Source organism: Mustelus asterias, chromosome 13 (assembly GCF_964213995.1).
Source record: "Mustelus asterias chromosome 13, sMusAst1.hap1.1, whole genome shotgun sequence".
NCBI lineage: Eukaryota > Metazoa > Chordata > Chondrichthyes > Carcharhiniformes > Triakidae > Mustelus > Mustelus asterias.
In genome coordinates, this window is record NC_135813.1 from 64,767,372 (window position 1) to 64,789,140 (window position 21,769).

General features: G+C 46.7%; 1 protein-coding gene across 4 annotated transcripts in view; it reads left to right on the forward strand.

The window, feature by feature from the left end:
* The window catches only part of LOC144502714 (uncharacterized), a 215,293-nt gene that overhangs the window by 81,354 nt on the left and 112,170 nt on the right, over nucleotides 1–21,769 (forward strand). For all 4 annotated transcript variants that reach the window (XM_078226954.1, XM_078226952.1, XM_078226953.1 and 1 more), the window contains one exon: nucleotides 6,808–6,984. In XM_078226954.1, coding sequence (XP_078083080.1) covers nucleotides 6,808–6,984 — 177 coding nt within the window. The remainder of the gene's footprint in view (nucleotides 1–6,807; nucleotides 6,985–21,769) is intronic.

Genomic DNA, 21,769 nt, shown 5'->3' on the forward strand with positions numbered 1-21,769 from the left:
CAGTAGCACTGCTGCCTCACAGCGCCAAGAACCCGGGTTCAATTTCTGGCTTGGGTCACTGTCTGTCCGGAGTCTGCATGTTCTCCCCGTGTCTGCGTGGGTTTCCTCCGGGTGCTCCGGTTTCCTCCCACAGTCCAAAGATGTGCTAGTTAGGTGGATTGGCCATGCTAAATTGCCCCTTAGTGTGAGTGGGACTAGCCAGGGTAAATGCATGGGGTTGTGGGGATAGGACCTGGGTGGGATTGTAGTTGGTGCAGATTCAATGGGCAGAACGGCCTCCTTCTGCACTGTTGAGATTCTATGATTCGAGAATGTTTTAGATTTTAATAGCATCATGGGGTATGGGGAGAAAGCGGGAAAATGCCATTCAGATGGGGGATTAACCATGACCATATTGAATGGAGGAGCAGGGTCAAAGGGCTGAATGGCCTTCTCCTGCTCCTAGTTTCCAAGTTTCTACGTTCTTGATCTCCATGCCCTCCTTCTGGCTCTGCTCTCATGCCCCCTGGCAGCCGAGGCGGTGTGGGCAGACAATCCAGCGCGGGAAGGGTGCGTGCGTGAGCAGCAGTTACTGGGTGAGGGGTAACCTTGTCATTCCCAAACCACCGAAAGCAGAGTGGATCAGCCAGTCCGATTTGAGTTGGGCTGGTGAATGTAGCAGCTCCCTGCCCCCAGCCAGGACCCTGCCCGGTTCCTCAAAATGATTGGCAATTGTAGATTAATCTCCCCACCTTAACAACTGCTGTACTTTATCTATAAAAGACTCATGAACCACCCATTTGACTAGCCCTGGTTTATATTTCAATTATTTTCCCCCTCAACTGGTTATCTATCTATCCCTTAAATGTATCAATGTTGTTTGCCTCAACTACTCCATGTGGTAGCATTCTCACCAGTCTCTGAGTTAAATATCGAATTCCTTGTTGAATGTATTAGTGACTATCAAATGCAGAACGAGGCCATTTGGCCCATTGAGTTTGCATCGACTCTCCAACAGAGCATCCCATCCAGGCCCTATCCCCGTAACCCCAAGTTCTTACCCCACTAATCCCTCTAACTTGCATATCTTGGGACACTAAGGGGAAATTTAACATAGCCAATCCACCTAACCTGCACATCTTTGGACTGTGGGAAGAAACAGGAGCATCCGGAGGAAACTCACGAAGACACAGGGAGAATGTGCAAACTCCACACAGACAGTGACCCAAGGCAGGAATTGAACCCGGGTTCCTGGTGCTGTGAGGCAGCAATGCTAACCACTGTGTCACCGTGCCAGCTAGTTTTGGACATCCCCACGTGTGAAAATATCTTCTCTATATTTTATCGATCCCCCGCTAGCTCTCTCTTTTCTAAAGAAAAGAGGTTCAGGCTCCTCGGTCACTCTTGATAAGACCTGGCATCGACCTTGTGAGTCTCTTGCACCTTCCCCAATGCCCCTACATCTTTTCTATATGATGGAGTGCAGAACTCAGCACAGTACTCCAAGTCTGCTGTGACCGTGATTCGTTACAAGATTAACAAACACTTTTCTGCTTTTCAATTTTATTCCTGATGGGGGGTAGTATAGAATTCTTAGTATGAGGCCCTTCATTTTAGTTTTACTATAATAAGTAGACTAAGTTAAGGTAATTATAAAGTGCCTGATATATATAGTGAGAACTCACAATGTGCCTGGAACAAAATATGCAAAGGTATTATAAACTGCAAAGATATTATAAACTGTATAACCACAAATTAACCAAGTATTATAAGCTTAAACTGTGTTTTCAATATATATGCATTGTGCACCTTGGCCAACTTTGTTCTGAATGCAGCATGATGGGAAACACAGTGGTAGACAAACCAACTTCTTTTAATACAATGGAGAACAGAAAGGCAGCTTCTGTTATCTGTTTTTGGATACACGAAAACAAGTTGAATCACAGGCCTGCTATTTCAGGGAGTAAATTTGTTCATGGGCAGCGAGGCTGGAGCAGCCTCTCAAGCTGATAAAGGAGGCCCCAGTTCCAGCGAGAGAGTGACTCCTTTCACCAATTAAAAAATCACAGATGTTAGCCATGGCCTTGGACAATTTCATGGGTTAGGTTTCCTAGGTAACGGGGGAGGAACCTACATGGGCAGTGAGCTAATAATCTCCTATTCCTGTTGACAGGTGGAATGTTATTGGCTAAGGTAATAATGTGTAATATTGTGATTGGGCCCTCCAGTCTGATTGACGAGACTGGGCGGGATATTGAAATGTTCAGAATAATATAATAATTTTACTTTGCAATATTAGCTTAGAGAGGACAGTCAACCCTCATTGACTGTATCTCCCTCCTGATGCATGCATTGGCAAATAAATTCCTTTTCATTCTTTAACGATATACTGTCTTTCACAGTCTATGTATTGGTCGAGTGAGATCAACAAATACAGGGCACCCCAGGGGACACCTCAGAAAATTCCTCTTATAATTCTCCCAGAAATAAATCCCAGTGCTTAGTTTATAACGCTTTAAGGCCTTATTAACTTGGTCGAAATGCGCTATTTGCAAAAAGAAAGTTAAATTTTCTGGTGTAATTCTATATTAAGACTGGCCCAGACATCCTGGGGCTATGGAGGGGTAAATATTGCTCCATTGTTAATTTCTGCCTGACCTGTGAGGAGGCTGGGCAGGATGAAAACAGAGTTGAGGAGAAACTACTCCCAAAGGGTTGTGAATCTGTGGAATTCGCTACCTCAAAGTGCGGTGGATGCTGGGACAGTGAGTAAATTTAAGGAGGAGTTAGACAGATTTTTGATTGGTAATGGGTTGAAGGATTATGGGGAGAAGGCAGGAAAATGGGGATGAGGAGCATATCAGCCATGATCGAATGGCAGAATGGACTCAATGGGCCGAATGGCCTAATTCTGCTCCTATATCTTATGAACTTATAAACTAATGAGGCTCGACAGGGTTTCCTCCCACAGTTAAACAGCCCAGCAATGCATATAAAAGGCAGTTGTTCAGTTGAAGAGTCGGAGAGAAGATATTAGCCATGTAAATGCATGAATCCGTGTCTTTGTGAGGGGCGAGCAGGAAGCTGTCTCTGCTGGTGTAAGCTGTGATTCATTGGGGAACACTCTTACCTCTGGGTCAGGGGGCTGTAGGTTCAAGCCCCAGACTTTAAGCCTAAAAGCTAGGCTGTCACTTCAATACTGCGCTGGGGGAGTGCTGCACTGTCGCAGGTGCTTTCCTTTACTTGGGACTTTAACTGAGAAGCCACGGGCCAGGATTCTCCGACCTCACTCGCAGCCAGGATTCTCCGGTCCCGCTGCAGTGAACGGGGATTTGGCTGAGCGCCAAATTCTCCATTCCCGCCGGCAGCGGGTGGCGGGGGTGAATGGCCGGAGAATTCTGGCTCTTGTCTACTCTTTTCCCTGTGAGCAAAAAGATCTCTTGGCTCTATTCCCAAGATGACTTAGCAGTGACTTAGCAACATTTATCCCTCAATCAACATTGCCAGGAATAAACAGGTTAGCCAGTCATTAGGGGTGGCACAGTGGTTAGCATGGCAGCGCCAGTGACCTGGGTTCGATTCCTGCCTGGGGTCACTGTCTGTGCAGAGTCTGCACGTTCTCCCCGTGTCTGCGTGGGTTTCCTCCGGGTGCTCCGGTTTCCTCCCACAGTCCAAAGATGTGCAGGTTGAGTTGATTGACCATGCTAAATTGCCCCTTAGTGTCAGGGGGACTAGCAGGGTAAATGGGTGGGGTTGAGGGGATAGGGCCTGAGTGGGATTGTGGTCGGTGCAGACTCGATGGGCACTGTAGGGATTCTATGATGACCAGCTTGTTTGCTGTGGAACCTTGCCACATTCAAATTAGCTGCTGCAATCCCTACATCACGACATAACTATGCTTCAAATCAACTCCACTGTCTAAAATACCTCCAGACACCCTGTGGTTGCGCAGGTGTGATATAATGTGAATTATTGCTTTGCTCTTGCAATGCTTTTCCAAGATCAGATCTCAAGAGGGGATGTGAGTGAATGGAAACCAGACTTGGTGCAAATGTCTTCAATTTCCTCTTTAAGATCTTAGGTCCCTAACCACAGGCAGCAAGCTCCCAGAGCAGTTAGGTTTTGATTAGAGTTCTGTGGTGTATAGGCCTTGTCACTGTGCTCACAAAAGATGTCCCTTTTGTTTTTTGTGAGCTTCACTGTCCCCAAGGAAAGCTTAAACGCTGCAAAATTGCCTTCCGCTCTATCTCTGAAAGTGAGCAACCTAACTCCACTATTCCCCGGGTCCCTGAGTCGCTGCTGCATTAATGTGACTGATGGAGTTCGCATTGCCTTCTGAAGTAACTTGTTACAACTTAGTGAAAGAATAGATTGAAGTGGGAACTGCAATTTTATCTCTGAGGCAGCTTCTGTGTGGGGGCATCTAGGATCTGAAGTTAGAGTGATGCGGGATGGTTAGCGCTGCTGCCTCACAGTGACAGGGACCCGGGTTCAATTCCGGCCTCGGGTCACTGTCTGTGTGGAGTTTGCACATTCTCCCCGTGTCTGTGTGGGTTTCCTCCGGGTGCTCCGGTTTCCTCCCACAGTCCAAAGATGTGTGGGTTAGGTTGATTGGCCATGCTAAATTGCCCCTTAGTGTCAGGGAGATTAAGAAGGTGGGAGAGGACCTGGGGGGGATTGTTGTTGGTGCAGGCTCGATGGGTCAAATAGCCTCCTTCTGCACTGTAGATTCGATGATTAGGAACAAAAGATTCAGAATTCCATGTTTCCCACCTGACACTCGGGAAAACTTCCAGCACAAGGCAGAGCTGTACTTGAGAGCTGGTCGGTCTGATGGGGGTGGGTGGGACACTGGTGGGAGTAATGGATGAGATTGGGGGATTTTCTTTTCATTCATTTGTGGGACATGTCCCTCTGACTCTAAGGGGCAATTTTAGCATGGCCAATCACCTAACCTGCACATCTTTGGACTGTGAGAGGAAACCGGAACACCCAGAGGAAACCCACGCAGACATGGGGAGAATGTGCAAACTCTACACAGTGACCCAAGCCGGGAATCGAACCCGGGTCCCTGGTGCTGTGAGGCTGCAGTGCTAACCATTGTGCCATCAGGCCGCCCTGAAATCACCCACTGGTGAGAATCAAGGATTGAAAGATTGCAAGTCCAGAGGTTGGGTGGATTGGCCATGGAAAATGAGCAAAGTTACAGGGTTAGGGTGGAGGGGAGGGCCTGGGTGGGATGCTCCTTCGTAGAGTCAGTGCAGACTCGATGGGCCGAATGGTGTCTTTCTGCACCGTGGGGATTCTATGGAAAGTAATAATGTGACCCAGATATATTTAAAACTCCTGAAGAAATCGGGGGTCCAAAAGGACACCAACAGAGCTATTTCCAGGTAGAATCATAGAAATCATAGAAACCCTACAGTACAGAAAGAGGCCATTCGGCCCATCGAGTCTGCACCGACCACAATCCCACCCAGGCCCTACCCCCATATCCCTACATATTTACCCACTAATCCCTCTAACCTACGCATCTCAGGACACTAAGGGCAATTTTTAGCATGGCCAATCAACCTAATCTGCATATTTTTGGACTGTGGGAGGAAAGCGGAGCACCCGGAGTAAACCCACGCAGACACGAGGAGAATGTGCAAACTCCACACACACAGTGACCCGAGCCGGGAATCGAACCCAGGTCCCTGGAGCTGTGAAGCAGCAGTGCTAACCACTGTGCTACCGTGCCGCCCATAAGCAACACTGTAAATACCCCACCCGGAGGTACTGGCTGTATATAAACACCTGACCAGGGATTCTTAATGCTGCTTTTTGTCCAGTGGAAAGCATGTGGCCCACTGATGGTTGTTGAACGTCCTCTGCCCTGGATTTATTCCACCCTCTGGCTTGGCTCTGCAGAGTTGCTGCTGGATTTCCCACATCATTTTACACTGCATCCCCTGCTACTGCCCCCCAAACTGCAAACCTCCCCCACCCCCCCACCCCCCACCACCTCCCCTCCACCACTGCCCCCAGCTACACCCCATACACTCCCACCACTTCCCCCCAAACTCCATCCCATTTCCCCACCACCTCCCACTACTTCCCCCCAATTGCATCCCATCCCCCCACCACCTCCCCCACATCTTCCCTTCCCTTCCTGTTTCAGCATTCTGAAGGGACAGTTCCCTCCCTGATACCCTAGTCTACTCCTTGTTCACCCCCAACATCCCCTCGCTCACCTACAGCACCTTTCCATTCAAACTGGAGATGCAACACCTGCCCTTTCACCTCCTCCTGCCTTCCCACTGTCCCAAACATTCTATTCAGGTGAAGCAACCTTGACAGAAGCAAATTACAGAAAATGCTGGGAAATCTCAGCAAGTCTGGCAGCATCTGTGGAGAGAGAATAGAGCCAACGTTTCGAGTCTGGATGACCCTTTGTCGGAGCTTGATTATTCGTCCTCTTTTCAGTTTACTATAACATATTGACTAGTCACCATGTGGTCTCCACATTGGGAAGATGGTATGGACTGGGTGGGATAGCTCCATTCAGTCCCAAACTTCTAGTTGCCTCTCATTTTAATTTTCCACTTTGTTCCAACTCTGACCTTTCTGTCCTCGGTCTGCTGTAGTGCTTATACAAAGCCCAGCGCAAGCTTGAAGGACAGCACCTTATCTTTGGACTCAGAACTCTGTAGACTTCTGGACTCAACACTGAGTTCATAACCTCTGCCTCCATCTTGATGTATGTTCTAACTTTCTTCTGTTACCGCGTGCCCTTTGTCGACAATCCCCCTGGTTTTAACCAAAGCCGTTTGTTGTCTCCAACAGGAGTCCACGTGAGAGTCACATTTGGCGGTGCTTCAGGATGGTCGACTGGAACTGGTGGGTCGCCCTGCGTGATCCCAGAGACATCTGGGTGAAACAGCCCACGCTTATTCTGAACAAACTTGCCTTCTACGTTGTGGCCCTCTTGACCCTGAAGCACGCGGTTCGAAATGGAGGAAGGTAAACAAAACAAAATGCAGGAGCTTTTATCTGTGACTGAATTAATTCTAAAAGCAGCAGCAACCGCATCTCTGTAAAGCCATAAATGTACTATTAACAAGGATGAAATTTCTAACCCCCTGGCTCATGATTTGTAGCAGATATTGAAACGGTCATGATGGGTTAGGGGTTAGGTAGGGTTAGGCCTTTCCAAGAGGGTTCTGTAAGGGGAGAAACCATGTTATTAAAACTTCGCTCTGCTCCCAGTTAAAGTCCTCTGTCCTAAGCCGTGGATCACTTCTCTGGTATCAGACAGTTGACCTATGTTCACCATTCTAAGTTGGTCGGTACGCAATTCACAGGAGCGATGTGGCTTGACTTGAGGGCACAACCTCAGGGACGATCCTTTAGAACAGAGATAAGGAGGAATTTATTCAGCCAGAGAGTGGTGAATCTGTGGAACTCTTTGCCGCAGAAGGCTGTGGAGGCCAGGTCATTGAGTCTCTTTAAGACAGAGATAGGTTCTTGATTAATAAGGGGATCAGGGGTTATGGGGAAAAGGCAGGAGAATGGGGATGTGAAAAATATCAGCCATGATTGAATGGTGGAGCAGACTCGATGGACCGAGTGGCCTAATTCTGCTCCTATGTCTTATGGACTTATGGACTTAACCTTTTCTTTCATCCTTGCCTCTGGCAGATGAATCGCTTTTTAAGTTGGTCTCTAATGATTGTACCCCTCCCTACCCCCCCACATCGAGAGCACCGATTTGCTGAGGTTTCTTTTCTATTGCCACCCCTTGACCGTACCCATGTTTGCCAGTAGGCATGAGTGACTGAGTGCCGAGCAGGCCGTTTGACTGTGGGGATGAGGTGGCGGGTGGTGGGAGCTCTGCAATGTTGCGGCTGAGCTCACTCCCTGTTCCTACCCGCTTCTGCAATTCCTGCAGACTCACCAATATTGGTAGAAGTGAACATCACCGTTGACATTCCCCAACTAAACTATGGCAATCTGAAGCCAATCGTGTAGCATTCCCTACCCAGCAGAGGTGGTGTGATTGTGTACGGACCAGAATACAAACCTGATAATTCCCTCCTGCGTATCTCATTAATGACAAAGGAATAGCCAATGCTTTTACTCATTGAGCTGTGAGGGGAGCACAATATATTTTCACGATATAGGGCAGGTTCTCTGACCTCACACAACCAATTGGGAACTGTCTTCAAAACCGGTCTGATGAAGGGCTAGAACCTGGGCAATGGCTAGAATCTGGCCAATACTGTCAGTCAGGAAGATGCAATTGGTCAATTTACCCTTTGTCTACTTCAATCTCTACATTTATGTAGAGGCAGTGGTGTGGTGATATTGTCACTAGAATAGTAATCCAGAGATCCAGGCTCTGGTGATCCAGGTTCAAATCCCACCACGGCAGATGGTGAAATTTGAATTGAATGGAAAATAAAATCAGGAATTAAGAATCTTCTGATGACCATGAAACCATTGTCAATTGTCAGAAAAACCCATCTGGTTCACTAGGAACTAGGAAAGGAAATCTGCCGTCCTTACCCGGTCTGGCCTACATATGATTCTAGATCCACAGCAATGTGGTTGACTCTCAACTGCCCTCTGAAATGGCTGAGTGACACATTCAGTTCAAGGGTGACTAGGGATGGGCAACCAGCGACGCCCACATCCCACGGATGAATAAAAAATATTCCTAACACTGTCTCTGTTCAGAATACTTCACTGAACCCACACCAGAGACTGAAGGTGTGATCTTTTCAGCCTTTTTAGCTCAGTACACATCCTGGGACACTAAGAGGCAATTATGCATGGCCAATCAACCTAAGCCGCACATCTTTGGACTGTGGGAGGAAACTGGAGCACCCGGAGGAAACCCACGCAGACATGGGGAGAATGTGCAAACTTCACACAGACAGTGACCCAAGCCGGGAATCAAACCCAGGTCCCTGGAGCGGTGAGGCAGCAGTGCTAACTACTGTGCCACCATGCCACAGAGTCATCTGTGACTCTGATCCATAACAGTGGGGGGGAGGGAAATCTGATTGGAGAGATACTGTTGTGACGACCTCTCACTTTCCACGTAACTTCAGTATTGTGTTTAAATGTCATCAGCATCATTTCATTCCACTGAAATTGGGTGTGTGTGATAATGATAGATGGCAGCAAGTCAGTTGAAAGCTGTAATTATCAAGGTTCACGATGCCATCTGGATGTATACAAAATGACAGTATATTACTCATTCCGAATCACCCACAACTTTATGTATGGAGGAGGCAGCCTCTTCACTGAATTGTATTTAGAACCACAGTGGGTTATTTTTTTAGCTTCTATAAGTTGACTTCCCAGCAGTTTTGAAGTTATACAAGAATTACTTCCACCCTTGGTCTCTTATTTCCCGCAGTTACCCTTTTAAAATCTCAATTATTGAGTGTTATTAACCCAGGCGTTCCGCCAGTTGGAGTTCTCACCTTTGAGTCACATGGTTCTGGGTTCAAGTCATAATTAAGCCAGCATAATTCAGGACCCCAAGCACCACAGACATTCTCTCTTCCACCTTCTCCCGTTGGGAAAAACATACAAAAGTCTGAGGTCACGTACCAACCGACTCAAGAACAGCTTCTTCCCTGCTGCTGTCAAAGACTTTTGAATGGGCTTACCTTATATTAAGTTGATCTTTCTCTACACCCTAGCTATTACTGCAACACTACATTCTGCACTCTCTCCTTTCCTTCTCTATGAACAGTATGCTTTGTCTGTACAGCATGCAAGAAACAATACTTTCCACTATATACTAATATATGTGACAATAATAAATCAAATCAAATCAAACCAAAAAGTCTTGGTTCAGGCTTTGAGCACAACGTTGACACTCTCTGAGTCAGAGGGAGTCAGAGCCTCCCGAGAGTGGCCATCGGGAGTGCCCGGAAAGTTCTAAGGATCTCCCTCACCAAATGGATGCCGCTTACATTGAACTGTGAAACAAGACAGTCTAAATTCCTGTTGGCGTGGAGGAAAAGTTAACGGGGGAACAAGATTCCGCTCTGTTGGGGCTTTAATGAGCATTCATGAGATGCAGATAGGGCTGCCGATGTGTATCAGCCGAAACGTCGGACTAACCCGCCCTGAGAGTCGGGAGAACAACATTCCAATTTCTCTTCCCGGCAACAGGAAACCAAGGGTGGGATTTTCCTGCTGTACTTGCCCCAAAACCGGAAAAACCCGCTCAAGGTCAACAGACCTTGCATGATCTGCACACCCGCTAGATTCCCGTGGCGGGCAGGACAGGAAAATTCCACCCCAACGCCGGAATTCTACCGCCCCGCCCAGCACGGAATCGGAGCGGGTGAGGGCCGGACAATGGAAATGTCCGTTGACCTCGGGTGGGAATTTCCGGTCTCGCTCTGGCATGATTTCCATAATCCTGCCCCATATATTTTGAATCTTGCCATATCTTTCGCCCTCGCCCGGCATGATTCCACCGCTAGCGGGTGGTGCTGATTACTATCCCTATCTTATGGACAGGATTTTAGGGGTTTGCCTCTCTTCAGACTAAATGACACCGTTACCTGAAACACAGATAAAGCTCCTGTTGTGACCTAAAGGACTGGAAAGTGAATTCAGCCCAATGAAGATAACGGGACAAGGATTGTGCAAGTCGAAAGTTGGAAAGGCTGTGGAATGGAAAAATACCACCATTGAACCATAGAATCCGACAGTGCAGAAGGAGGCCATTCAGCCCATCGAGTCTGCACTGACAGCAGTCCCACCCAGGTCCTATTCCCGTAACACCACGTATTTGCCCTGCTAACCTACCTGACACTAAGGGGCAATTTAGCATGGCTAATCAGCCTAACCTGCACATCTTTGGAGTGTGGGAGGAAACCGGAGCACCCGGAGGAAACCCACGCAGACACAGGGAGAATGTGCAAACTCTACACAGACAGTGACCCGAAGAAGGATTTGAACCCGGATCCCTGGCAGTGTGAGGCAGCAGTGCTAACCACTGTGCCACCGTGCTGCCCACTTGGTTAAAGCCCACCGACTGAGCAACACCAGATCCATCAAACCATGGAACCAGAGAAACCTGGCTTTTGTGCTTTTTCCATCGGCTGAATACAAACAGCATTTGATATCACTGTCAGGGAAATGTTGACATTTCTTTAGACAACTTGCCTGGTCTGTATAGAATGAAAAGAATCAGTGTGTTGTCGTGCTGCTGAAGGTTAGTTAGATAATACTCACGGTGCCACTGTGTGGGTGTGGGTGCAACTTCAAGTCTCTGCTCATTTCCTGATCTGATTTGGATTAAGCAGAGACTCTGAATCTCCCAATAATGAAAGGGAAGATGGAACTGGAGAGCAAAATTGTCCATGGCGAGTTTAAGTTTATTTATTAATGTCACAAGTAGGCTTACATTAACACTGCAATAAAGTTACTGTGAAAATCCTCTAGTCGCCACACTCCAGTGCCTGTTCGGGTCGACTGAGTGAATTTTGTATAGCACACAAGAAACAATATTTTTCACTGTATACTAATACATGTGACAATAATGAATCAAATCGAATCAAACTGAGGGAGTATTTAGCATGGCCAATGCACCTAATCAGCATGTCTTTCAGATCAAGAAGGAACTGGAGCATCTGGCGGAAACCTGGGGAGAACATGCAGACTCCACACACAGTGACCCAAGCCGGGAATCGAACCCGGGTCCCCAGTGCTGTGAGGCAGCAGCGGTGTTAACCACTGTGCCGCCCAAGGGACAACCAGCAACAGGGCTCACTGGCTCTGTGATCTCTGACTGTTCTGGATAGAAGCTTTCAGAAGATGGAACAATTGTGTTTTTCCCACTGATTAGGAGCTTTCGCTCTGCCATATTGTGTAATCTGTCAAAACTGAAGCCCGAGACTGATTTTCTGCCAAGAATTGAACAAATTGCGTTAACCCACATTGAACTGGTGTCATTTACAACCCACTGACTTTAAACAATGTCAACTGGACTCAACACACTCTTGTGTCTAGGCTCCAGAATGACCTTTGTCCTTGACCACCATGGAAATTCTTGCAAAGCAGGTTAATTGGAACCCCTGTTTACAATCGGCGTTGCTTTAGTTTTCTTTGGCTTCAGCAGAATCCAGTCCAACAAGACTGCTGGACCTGGTTCCTGGAAATGAGGTGGGAAAAGTAGATCAAGTATCAGTGGGGGAACATTTAGGAGAGAGTGATCATTGTATCGTGAGATTTAGAACGATGATAGAAAAGGATAATAGGCAATCCGGAGTAAAAAATAATTCACTGGGGAAAAGCCGACTTCTATGGGGTAAGAACTGGGCCGGTTAGACAGGAATGGAAGGTTGCCGGGGAAACTGTAGCTGAACAATGGGCTACCTTCAAAACAGAAATGGTTCCGGTGCAGTCAAGGCATATTCCCTTAAAAGGGAAAGGCAGGGCAAAGAAATCCAGAGCTCCCTGGATGAAGAAGGGGTTGGAATTTAAGATGAAGAAGAAAAACTGCTTATGACAGGTGTCAGGTAGAAAATACAACTGAGACTAAGGCTGAATATGGAATGTTCACAGGGGAGGTGAAAAGGTAAATAAGAGAAGCAAAGAGGGATTGTGAGAAGAAACTGACAGCTAACATAAGAAACATAGAAACATAGAAACCCTACAGTGCAGAAGGAGGCCATTCGGCCCATTGAGTCTGCACCGACCACAATCCCACCCAGGCCCTACCCCCACATATTTTTACCCGCTAATTCCTCTAACCTACACATCCCAGGACTCTAAGGGGCAATTTTTTTTTAAACCTGGCCAATCAACCTAACCCGCACATCTTTGGAATCCTAAAATCTTCTATCGGCATATAAATAGTAAAAGGGAGATAAAAGGAGGATTAGGGACCTAATAAGGGAATTTATACATGGAGGCAGGGGACATGGTCGAGGTATTAAATGAATGCTTTGCATCCATCTTTACAAGTAGATGCTACACAGGCCATGGTGACAGATGAGAAAACTGCCCCTAGAAGGGTTCAAAATTGATGAGGAGGAAGTATTGAATAGACTGTCGGTATTTAAGGTTAACAAGGCACCGGGGCCAGATGAGATGCGTCCAAGGATATTGAAGGAAGTGAGCATGGAAATTGCCGCAGCGCTGGCCCTAATCTTCCTGTCTTCTCTAGATTCAGGGGAGGTGCCAAAGGACTGGGGAATTGTAAATGTTATGTCCTTGTTCAAAAAAGGTTATAAGGATGGCCCCAGCAAATACAGACCTGTCAGTTTAACATCAGTGGTGAGCAAGCTTCTAGAAACAATTATTCACGATAAAATTAGTATCCTATGGAAAAATGTGGGTTGATTAGGAAGAGCCAGAATGGATTTCTAAAGGGGAAATTGTGTTTAATAAACTTGTTGGAGTTTTTTGAAGAGGTAACAGAAAGGGTCTGAGGGTAATGCTGTGGATGTGGTGTACATGGGTGTTCAAAAGACATTTGATTCAGTGCCACATAACAGACTTATTTACAGCTCATGGAATAAAAGTGACAGCAATGTAGATACAAAATTGGCTGATGAATAGGAAACAGGGAATAATGCTCAATAGATATTTTCCAGGCTGGGGAAAGGTTGATAGTGGTGTTCCCCAGGGGTTGATATTGAGACGCTTGCTTTCCCCGATGTACATTAATGAACTAGATCTTGGTGTGCAGGGGGAAATTCCAAAGTTTGCAGATGATACAAGACTCGGAAGTATTTTAAACTGTGAGGAGAACAGTGTAGAACTTCAAAAGGCCTCGGACAAGTTGGTGAAGAGGGCAGATAGGTGGCAGATGAAGTTCAATGGAGAAGTGTGAGGTGATGCATTTTGATAGGAAAAACATGGAGAGACAATAATGAGGGTAAAATTCTTAAGCTGGTGCAGGAGCAGAGGGACCTGGGTGTATTATCTACATTGATCATTGCAGAAGGCAGGACAGGTGGCGAGAGCAACTAATAAAGCATATAGTATTCTGGGCTTCATTAATAGGGGTGTAGAGTAGAAGAACAAGGAGGTTGTGCTGAACATTTGCAAGACATGAGTTCGGCGTCTGATGGAATATTGTGTCCCATTCTGGGTGCCACACAACAGGAAGGATGTGAACACAGTGCGGAAGAGGTTTACAAAGATGAGAAACTTCAGTTGTGAGGATAGATTGGAGAGGTTGGGACTGTTCTCCTTGGAGAGCAGGCAGCTGGGGGATATTTGATGCTCAAAATCATGAGGGAGCTGGACAGAGTAGATAGAGAAACTGTTCCCACTCAATGCTCATTCCTGATCCCTCGCTTCCGATTGTATTCCAGCTGGAGGACTTAGCCCTGAATGATTCCCCTGGAACCTGACCTGATTCGAATGCTTTATTCTGTGAAGAAGCCCCATCATGGCCCTCACTCAGAAAGGCGCGAGGGAGCTAGTTCAGCAATGTGTGCCGTTCTCAGTCACTGCGGTCCTACACTGAAGTCAATGAAAATTAACATTGAGAGAGATGTAAAGTAGGCTTTCTGATCCTTATCAAAATGCCAAGATCTACCCAACTCTCCTGTGCTCTTACTCTCAAATACACACCCAAACACACAAGGACACACCAACAGTACACCACGCACATCTCATGCACCTCGCGCACGTGCACACACACATCCGCACGCATGCACCAATGCAACACACGCGCACCAATACATGTACTAACACATGCACCAACATGTGCCAACACACATGCATGCACCAACACACATACACCATACACACCACACACATCACCCACAATGGACCAACACACATATATGCACCACACACACACACGTGCAACAACACATACCCCAACAACACACACACATACTCACACACAAAACGCACACAAATAACAGGCACATGCATCAACACACACACAAACACATGGGGTGGCACGGTGACACAGTGGTTAGCACTGCTGCTTCACAGCGCCAGGGACCCAGGTTTAATTCCGACCTTGGATCACTGTCTGTGTGGAGTTTGCCCGTTCTCCCCGTGTCTGCGTGGGTTTCCTCTGGGTGCTCTGGTTAGGCTAGGTGGATTGGCCATGCTAAATTTCCCTTTGGTGTCCCAAGATGTGTAAATTAGATGGATTAGCCCTGGTAAATATGTGGGATTACAGGGATAGGACCTGGGTAAGATGTTCTATCAGAGAGTCGGTGCAGACTCGATGGGCCAAATGGCCTTCTTCCACACTGTAGCGATTCCATGATTCTGTGAGAGTTCAACAAGTGCCACTCTGAGGGTGTGCCACTCTGAGAGTGTGCCACTCTGAGGGTGTGCCACTCTGAGGGTGTGCCACTCTGAGGGTGTGCTTCAGTACAATAAATAGTCTTGATATTTGCCAAGTACATTCAACATCAGGAATGCAGCTATTGAAGGAGGTGGGTTGCGTCCAGCACAGGACAGCTGTTTAATGGGGATCTGGGGAGCAACTCTGCTTTCTCCTGGGTCATAGAATCATACAGCGCAGAAGAGACGTTTTGGGCCATCGAGTCTGCACCGACACGTGAGAAACACCTGACCTCCCATCAGCGCCATTTACCAGCACTTGCCCATAGCCTTGAATGTTATGATGTGCCGAGTGCTCATCTAGGTACTTTATAAAGGATGTGAGGCATCCCGCCTCCACCACCCTCCCAGACAACGCATCCCAGACCATCACCACCATTTTAAAAAAAATCTTTTACTCCACCCTTAAAGTTACAAAGCCAATCTCAAAATGGACTGGGCAAACGTGAATCCATTCCTTGCTTGCTCCAAAAATCAAATTCAAAATCCAACTGAATCCAACCAAGATCCAAGTTGGCAAGATGAGGCACTGCACCCCATCTTAGGCTTAATCTGACGCTTGACCTTAGCCAAAGAAGCGAGATCGTCAGAACCCTCTGGGTAAAGAAGCTTTTCCTCGCATCCCCCCCCCTCAAGCTTCCTGCCCCTCACCTTTGACCTATGTCCCCTCCTAACTGACCCTCGGTAAGGTAAATATTTTTTGTTCTCTTTAAGGCCTGCTGCACCCTGGTCACAGGTGGACCAGTCAATCCTGAACTCAGTAGGACCTGACACTGCCTGGCTTCAGGGATAACCAATTTCTGGTTTGGGCATGGGGAAAACAACCATGATGCCCTTTATTAGCATAGTCCAGGAGCCAAATGTCTTACTTTAGGTGATGAATCAGGGATATCTCTAAAGAAACATGGCTGGTATCAGGCATGTTTCCAACACTGTTTGGGCACAGGAGGTTGGCTCTGCGGAGAAAATGCATATGGTTGCTCGAAATATGGTTCGAATCACGTCATGGCAGATGGTGGATTTTGAATTCAATAAAAAGAAAATATCTGGAATTAAGTATCTAATGATCACCTTGAAGACATTGTCGATTGTCGGAAAAACCCATCTGGTTCACTAACGTCCTTTAGACAAGGAAATCCGCCCGTCCTTACCTGGTCTGGCCTACATGTGACTCCAGAGGCACAGCAATGTGGTTGACTCTCAACTGCCGCCCAAGGGCAACCATGGATGGGCATTAAGTGCTGGCCAGCCAGTGACGCCCGTGTCCCACGAATTAATGAAAAAATAAAAACAACTTAACCCCCTTATTGCTGCACTTCATCTGAGGCCTGGTGACAGTGGGATAGGCTGTAGGTATCCACAAACAACATGCTGAGTGCCACTGTACTCCATGGCATATGGTGCTCAGAAACGTTTGTGTCTCATGTGTTGGGAATCTGCTCATGCTTACCAGTCAATGGGTGGAAAATCTGGCTGATTTAGTAACATGGTTTAATAGCTGTTAATTCTGATTTTGTGATGTGGATGTAGCTCAGGCCTGAGCGATCACAGCTGAGTCTTAGACGCTGTACCTGACACAGCTCTTTGATATTGTTATAATTCAGGTCAGTAACTCCAAAGCTAGAGTAAGCATGATATGTTTCACTTCAGGTATGATTCAACTGACCCACTATTTAAGAATATAATTGACATGTATAGAAAGAAAATTAGCAATAACTTTTACTAATTACAAACAAAAAAAAACAATCATGATATTGTATAACCCTTAACTAGTATCCGAAATGTTCCAATCAAGCAAACTTCCCTGTACAAAACCGTTGCCCCAGGTTTAGCACAGAAAATACAAATGCTCACGTGATGCTGGAACTTAGTCCTTTGGGTGGAGGATTGAAACTCTGACTTCCCAGCCTTTTAACTTCTAGCCACCCTCTTGAGACACACACAGACCAGGTTGAAGTCAGAACAGCTTCCCAAAACACTGGGGAGAGAGAGAGAGACACACAGAGAGAGAGAGACACACAGAGAAAGAGAGACTCTAAGCAAGGCAGCCACCAACAGCAGATTTTTTTCACTCCAGGAAGGCAAAAAGCCTTGCTTCCAGCTAGCCAGCAGTATTTCCAAAACCAGAGAGAGAGAGAGAGCGAAACACTGATTTTCAGTCTGATGTCCGCTACCTTCTAAACTAAAACTGAAAATGAATCCTTAGATTTTTCTGGGGAAGAACCGCCTGACTTTGACTTGTCAATCAATCTTCCCTCTCACAATGCAGAGTCATAAAAGATCCCAGAAAGTACCTGAGGCCCAGAGTAAAAATAAACAAAACCCCATTTAAACCATTGAAGCATCAATAAAAGGACTTCTAGCCAGATAGCCTGGCAACAATGAAAAAAACCAATGATGTTTAACTGAAAGAACTAACGTCACAATATATGAAAAGGGTTTGATCAGACAACTATTTGTGGGGGAAAACCAAAGCTGGAGGCCCAAAAGTATAAGATAGTCACTAATAATCACTAGTTTGATTGGCTATGCTAAATTGCCCCATAATCCAGGGGGATTAGCAGGGTAAATACATGGGGTTACAGGGATAGGGCCTATGTGGGATTGTGGTCGGTGCAGACTCAATGGGCCGAATGGCCTTCTTCTGCACTGTAGGGATTCTATGATTCTATGAAATCCAATGGAGAATTCTGGAGAAACATCTTTAATTCTTAAGAATATAGTACTCGCTACCATCGGGAGTAATTGAGGAGAATATCATAGAGGCATTTCATAGAGTCATAGAATCCCTACAGTGCAGGAAGTGGTCATTCAGCCCATCGAGCCTGCACCAACAACAATCCCACCCAGGCCCAATTCCTGTAACCCCTCATATTTACCCTGCTAATTCCCCTAACACCAAGGAGCAATTTAGCATGGCCAATCCACCTAACCCGCACATCGTTAACTGTGGGAGGAAACTGGTGCACCCGGAGGAAACCCACGCAGACCTGGGGAATACATGCAAACACCACACAGTCACCCTAGGCCAGAATTGAGCGTGGGTCCCTAGCGCTGTGAGGCAGCACTGTGCTGTTGTGCCACCCATAATTTAAGGCTATGCTAGGTAAACACACAAAGTAGGAAAGAATAGAAGATATTCTGCTCAGGTTACATGAGGAGGTTGGAGTGCAGAGTAAAGGGTTAATTCTAATGCTAGCTACTGAGATTGACATAAGGATCTATGTCACAGAGATGTCCCTCAGTGAGTGAAGATGACTAAATAACAATGGCCTGGCTGAGAAGGAAGAAACAGTTCAAACCAGTACTCTCATATCCCCATTTTATTGGTGTTCCATTTTAAAGTATACAAGCCCAATTCAGACCAGTGTTCTTATTTCCCCGTTTTACTCTACTTTTCTTCCTTTGTGACTATTTAGTATGTAAATAAATGTGAATCAAAGTTCATTGCCTCCAGAAAGATCTCTTCTGGAGAAAAAAGCTCACAAATCCTGAGATCAAACCATGATTGGTAATTCCAATAATCGGATGTTGAGGAAGAATGAGTCTGAAGCCAGCCTGTCCCTTGAAACAGCTTTCTCTCTAGGACAGCAAAGCAAAGTCACAGACTCTCCCCGTTCCTCCCAGAGTGAACTGGTTCATATAAACTTGCTTTATGATTCCCTCAATTTTCCCCAATTTGGAACAACTGTACTTAACTAAAGTTTATTTTATTAGTGTCACAAGTAGGCTGACATTAACACTGCAATGAAGTCACTGTGAAAATCCCCTAGTCGCCACACTCCGGTGCCTGTTCGGGTACATTGAGGGAGAATTTAGCATGGCCAATGCACCAAACGTCTTTCGGACTGTGGGAGGAAACCGGAGCACCCGGAGGAAACCCACGCAGACACGGGCAGAACATGCAGACTCCGCACCCACTGTGACCCAAGCCGGGAATTGAACCCGGGTCCCTGGCGCTGTGAGGCAACAGTGCTAACCACTGTGCCACCGTGCCGCCCATAACTACCAACATAAAGCATGTATTCTACTGCTGCACAATTTCACCATTAACGAGGCTGACAGGGAGGAGCTCATCTGAGGCAGAAGCATCCTACGGTTAGGACTGCCTCAGTGCTAAACATGTTATATAATTTTATACAATTCATCCTGATGTTCCACCTACACAGTTGACAACCAGGAAACAATATCTTGCATGTGGAAGCACTTTTATGAGCTGCTTCTTTGGAATATTTTCTTCCCAGCTACCTGTCAGTTGGTGATAATGCTGAGAGGAAGTGGCCACCATTAATCCAAAGCCATTTTGTGAAGCTCTCTGACACAATCAGCACTCAGACTGAACCGGCGGTGATGTGAACTGAGTCAGTCCGATGCTGCTGCCTCTTGCTAGCTGCAGCGACAGAGCACAAACACAAGGCAGCAATGGACAGAGCAGTTCAAAAAGGGAAAGAGAGAAGGGGAAAAGAAAGGTGAAAGGGGGAGATGTAAGCAATGACAGTGACAGAAATACAAACATTGAGAGAAGTAAAGGGAGACAGAAACAGAGGAAAGACTGAAATGGAAGAGAGAAAAAAACCATACTGAAATAAGGAAGAGGAGTTAGATAGACGTGAATGAATGTGGAGTCATGGATGTGAAAGAGTACGATGTAAGAAAGATAGCAAACTGTGGTTGACAGGGCTCTCCACCACATTCACCACATTTCTTTCATTCCCACTCTTCCTCCTCCCTCTTACAACCACCACACTTGTCCTAACTTCCCCGTCCACCAGCCTTCATATTCAGCGGATCATCCTCCGCCATTCCTGCCACCTTCAGCATGATGTCATCACCAAATGGGAAGGTTCCCACCATTCCCTTTGCAGCAAAGGGACTGTTCCCTCTGAGGCATCCCTGGCCCACTCCTCAGTCACTCCCAACACCCCCTCCCTTTCCGACGGCATTATTCCACGTAAACATTGAAGCTGTAACACCTGCTCTTTAACCTCCTCCCTCCTCACCATCCAAAGCCCAAACACTCCTTCCAGGTGAAGCAGTGAGTTACCTGTACTTGCTTCACTTTGGTCTGTTTATTCGCTGCTCACGATGCGATCTCCTCTACACCAGGAAGACAAACCGCAGATTGGGTGACTGCCTTGAGGAACATCTATGTTCAGTTTACAGGTTTGATCTGGAGCCCCTGTGGCCAGTCATTTAAATTCCCCACCTCACTCTCACACTGACCTCTCTCTCCATGACCTGCTGCACTGTTCCAGTGAATTTCAATGTCAGCTTGAAGTACAGCCCCTCACCTTTCGATCAGGCATTTTACAGCCTTCCGGACTCAACATGGAGTCCAAGAATTTCAGACCATCAACTCCATCATAGGCTCATCGAATCCCTACAGTGCAGAAGGAGGCCATTCAGCCCATTGAGTCTGCACCGACTCATTGAAAGAACATCTTACCCAGGCCCTATCCCCGTAACCCCAAGTATTTGCCCTGCTAATCCCCCTAACCTATACTTCTTGAGATACTAAGGGACAATTTAGCATGGCCAATCCACCTAACCTGCACATCTTTGGACTGTGGGAGGAAACTGAGCACTTGGAGGAAACCCACACAGACATGGGGAGAACATGCAAACTCCACACAGACAGTCATCCAAGACCGGAATTGAACCTGGGTCCCTGGCGCTGAGAGGCAGCAGCGCTAACTACTGTGCCACCCTGTCCCTCCATCTAGTTTCCTTCTCTTTGCATGTTTTGTTTTTTCTCTTTTTGCTTTCAGACAACAGCACACCCGCTCCAGACACACCTTGTTTTTTTATTTTCTCATCCCATCTCGGGGCCTGGAAGAACCAACCCTCCTGTCACTCAATCTCTCTTGTCTTCCAACCTATCATAGACATTCTTTCGTCCTTGTCCCGCCCATCCCTTGCTCAAAACGTCGTACATCTCTTATCCCAGTTCTGATGAAAGGTCATTGGGCTGAAATGGTTCACTCCATTTCTCTCCACAGAAGCTGTCTGACCTGCTGAGTATTTCCGGCAGTTTCTGTTTGCCCTGTAAAATTGGGTTAGTTTGGTCACACAAACATTTTCTGCTTTCACTGTGATTGCCACGACATTTGGCTTGTTATGTGAGTTGATCCCTGAATTTTCCAAGCAGTTACTGACAGATGTCAAGCCTGTACTACAGAAGTTTTCCACTCATTGGTAGCATTTGACTGAGTCCGGCATGAAGGAGACTTGCAAAGATGGAGTCAATGGGTATCAGGGGGAAAATTCCTCTGCTGGCTGGAGTCATACCTGGTACAAAGGAGGATGGTTGTGGTGGTTTGAGATCAATCATCTCCGTTCCAGACATCCCTTCAGGAGTCCCTCAGGGTTAGTGTCCTCAGCCCAACAATCTTCAGCTGCTTCACCAATGACCTTCCCTCCATCATAAGGTCTGAAGTGGGGATGTTCACTG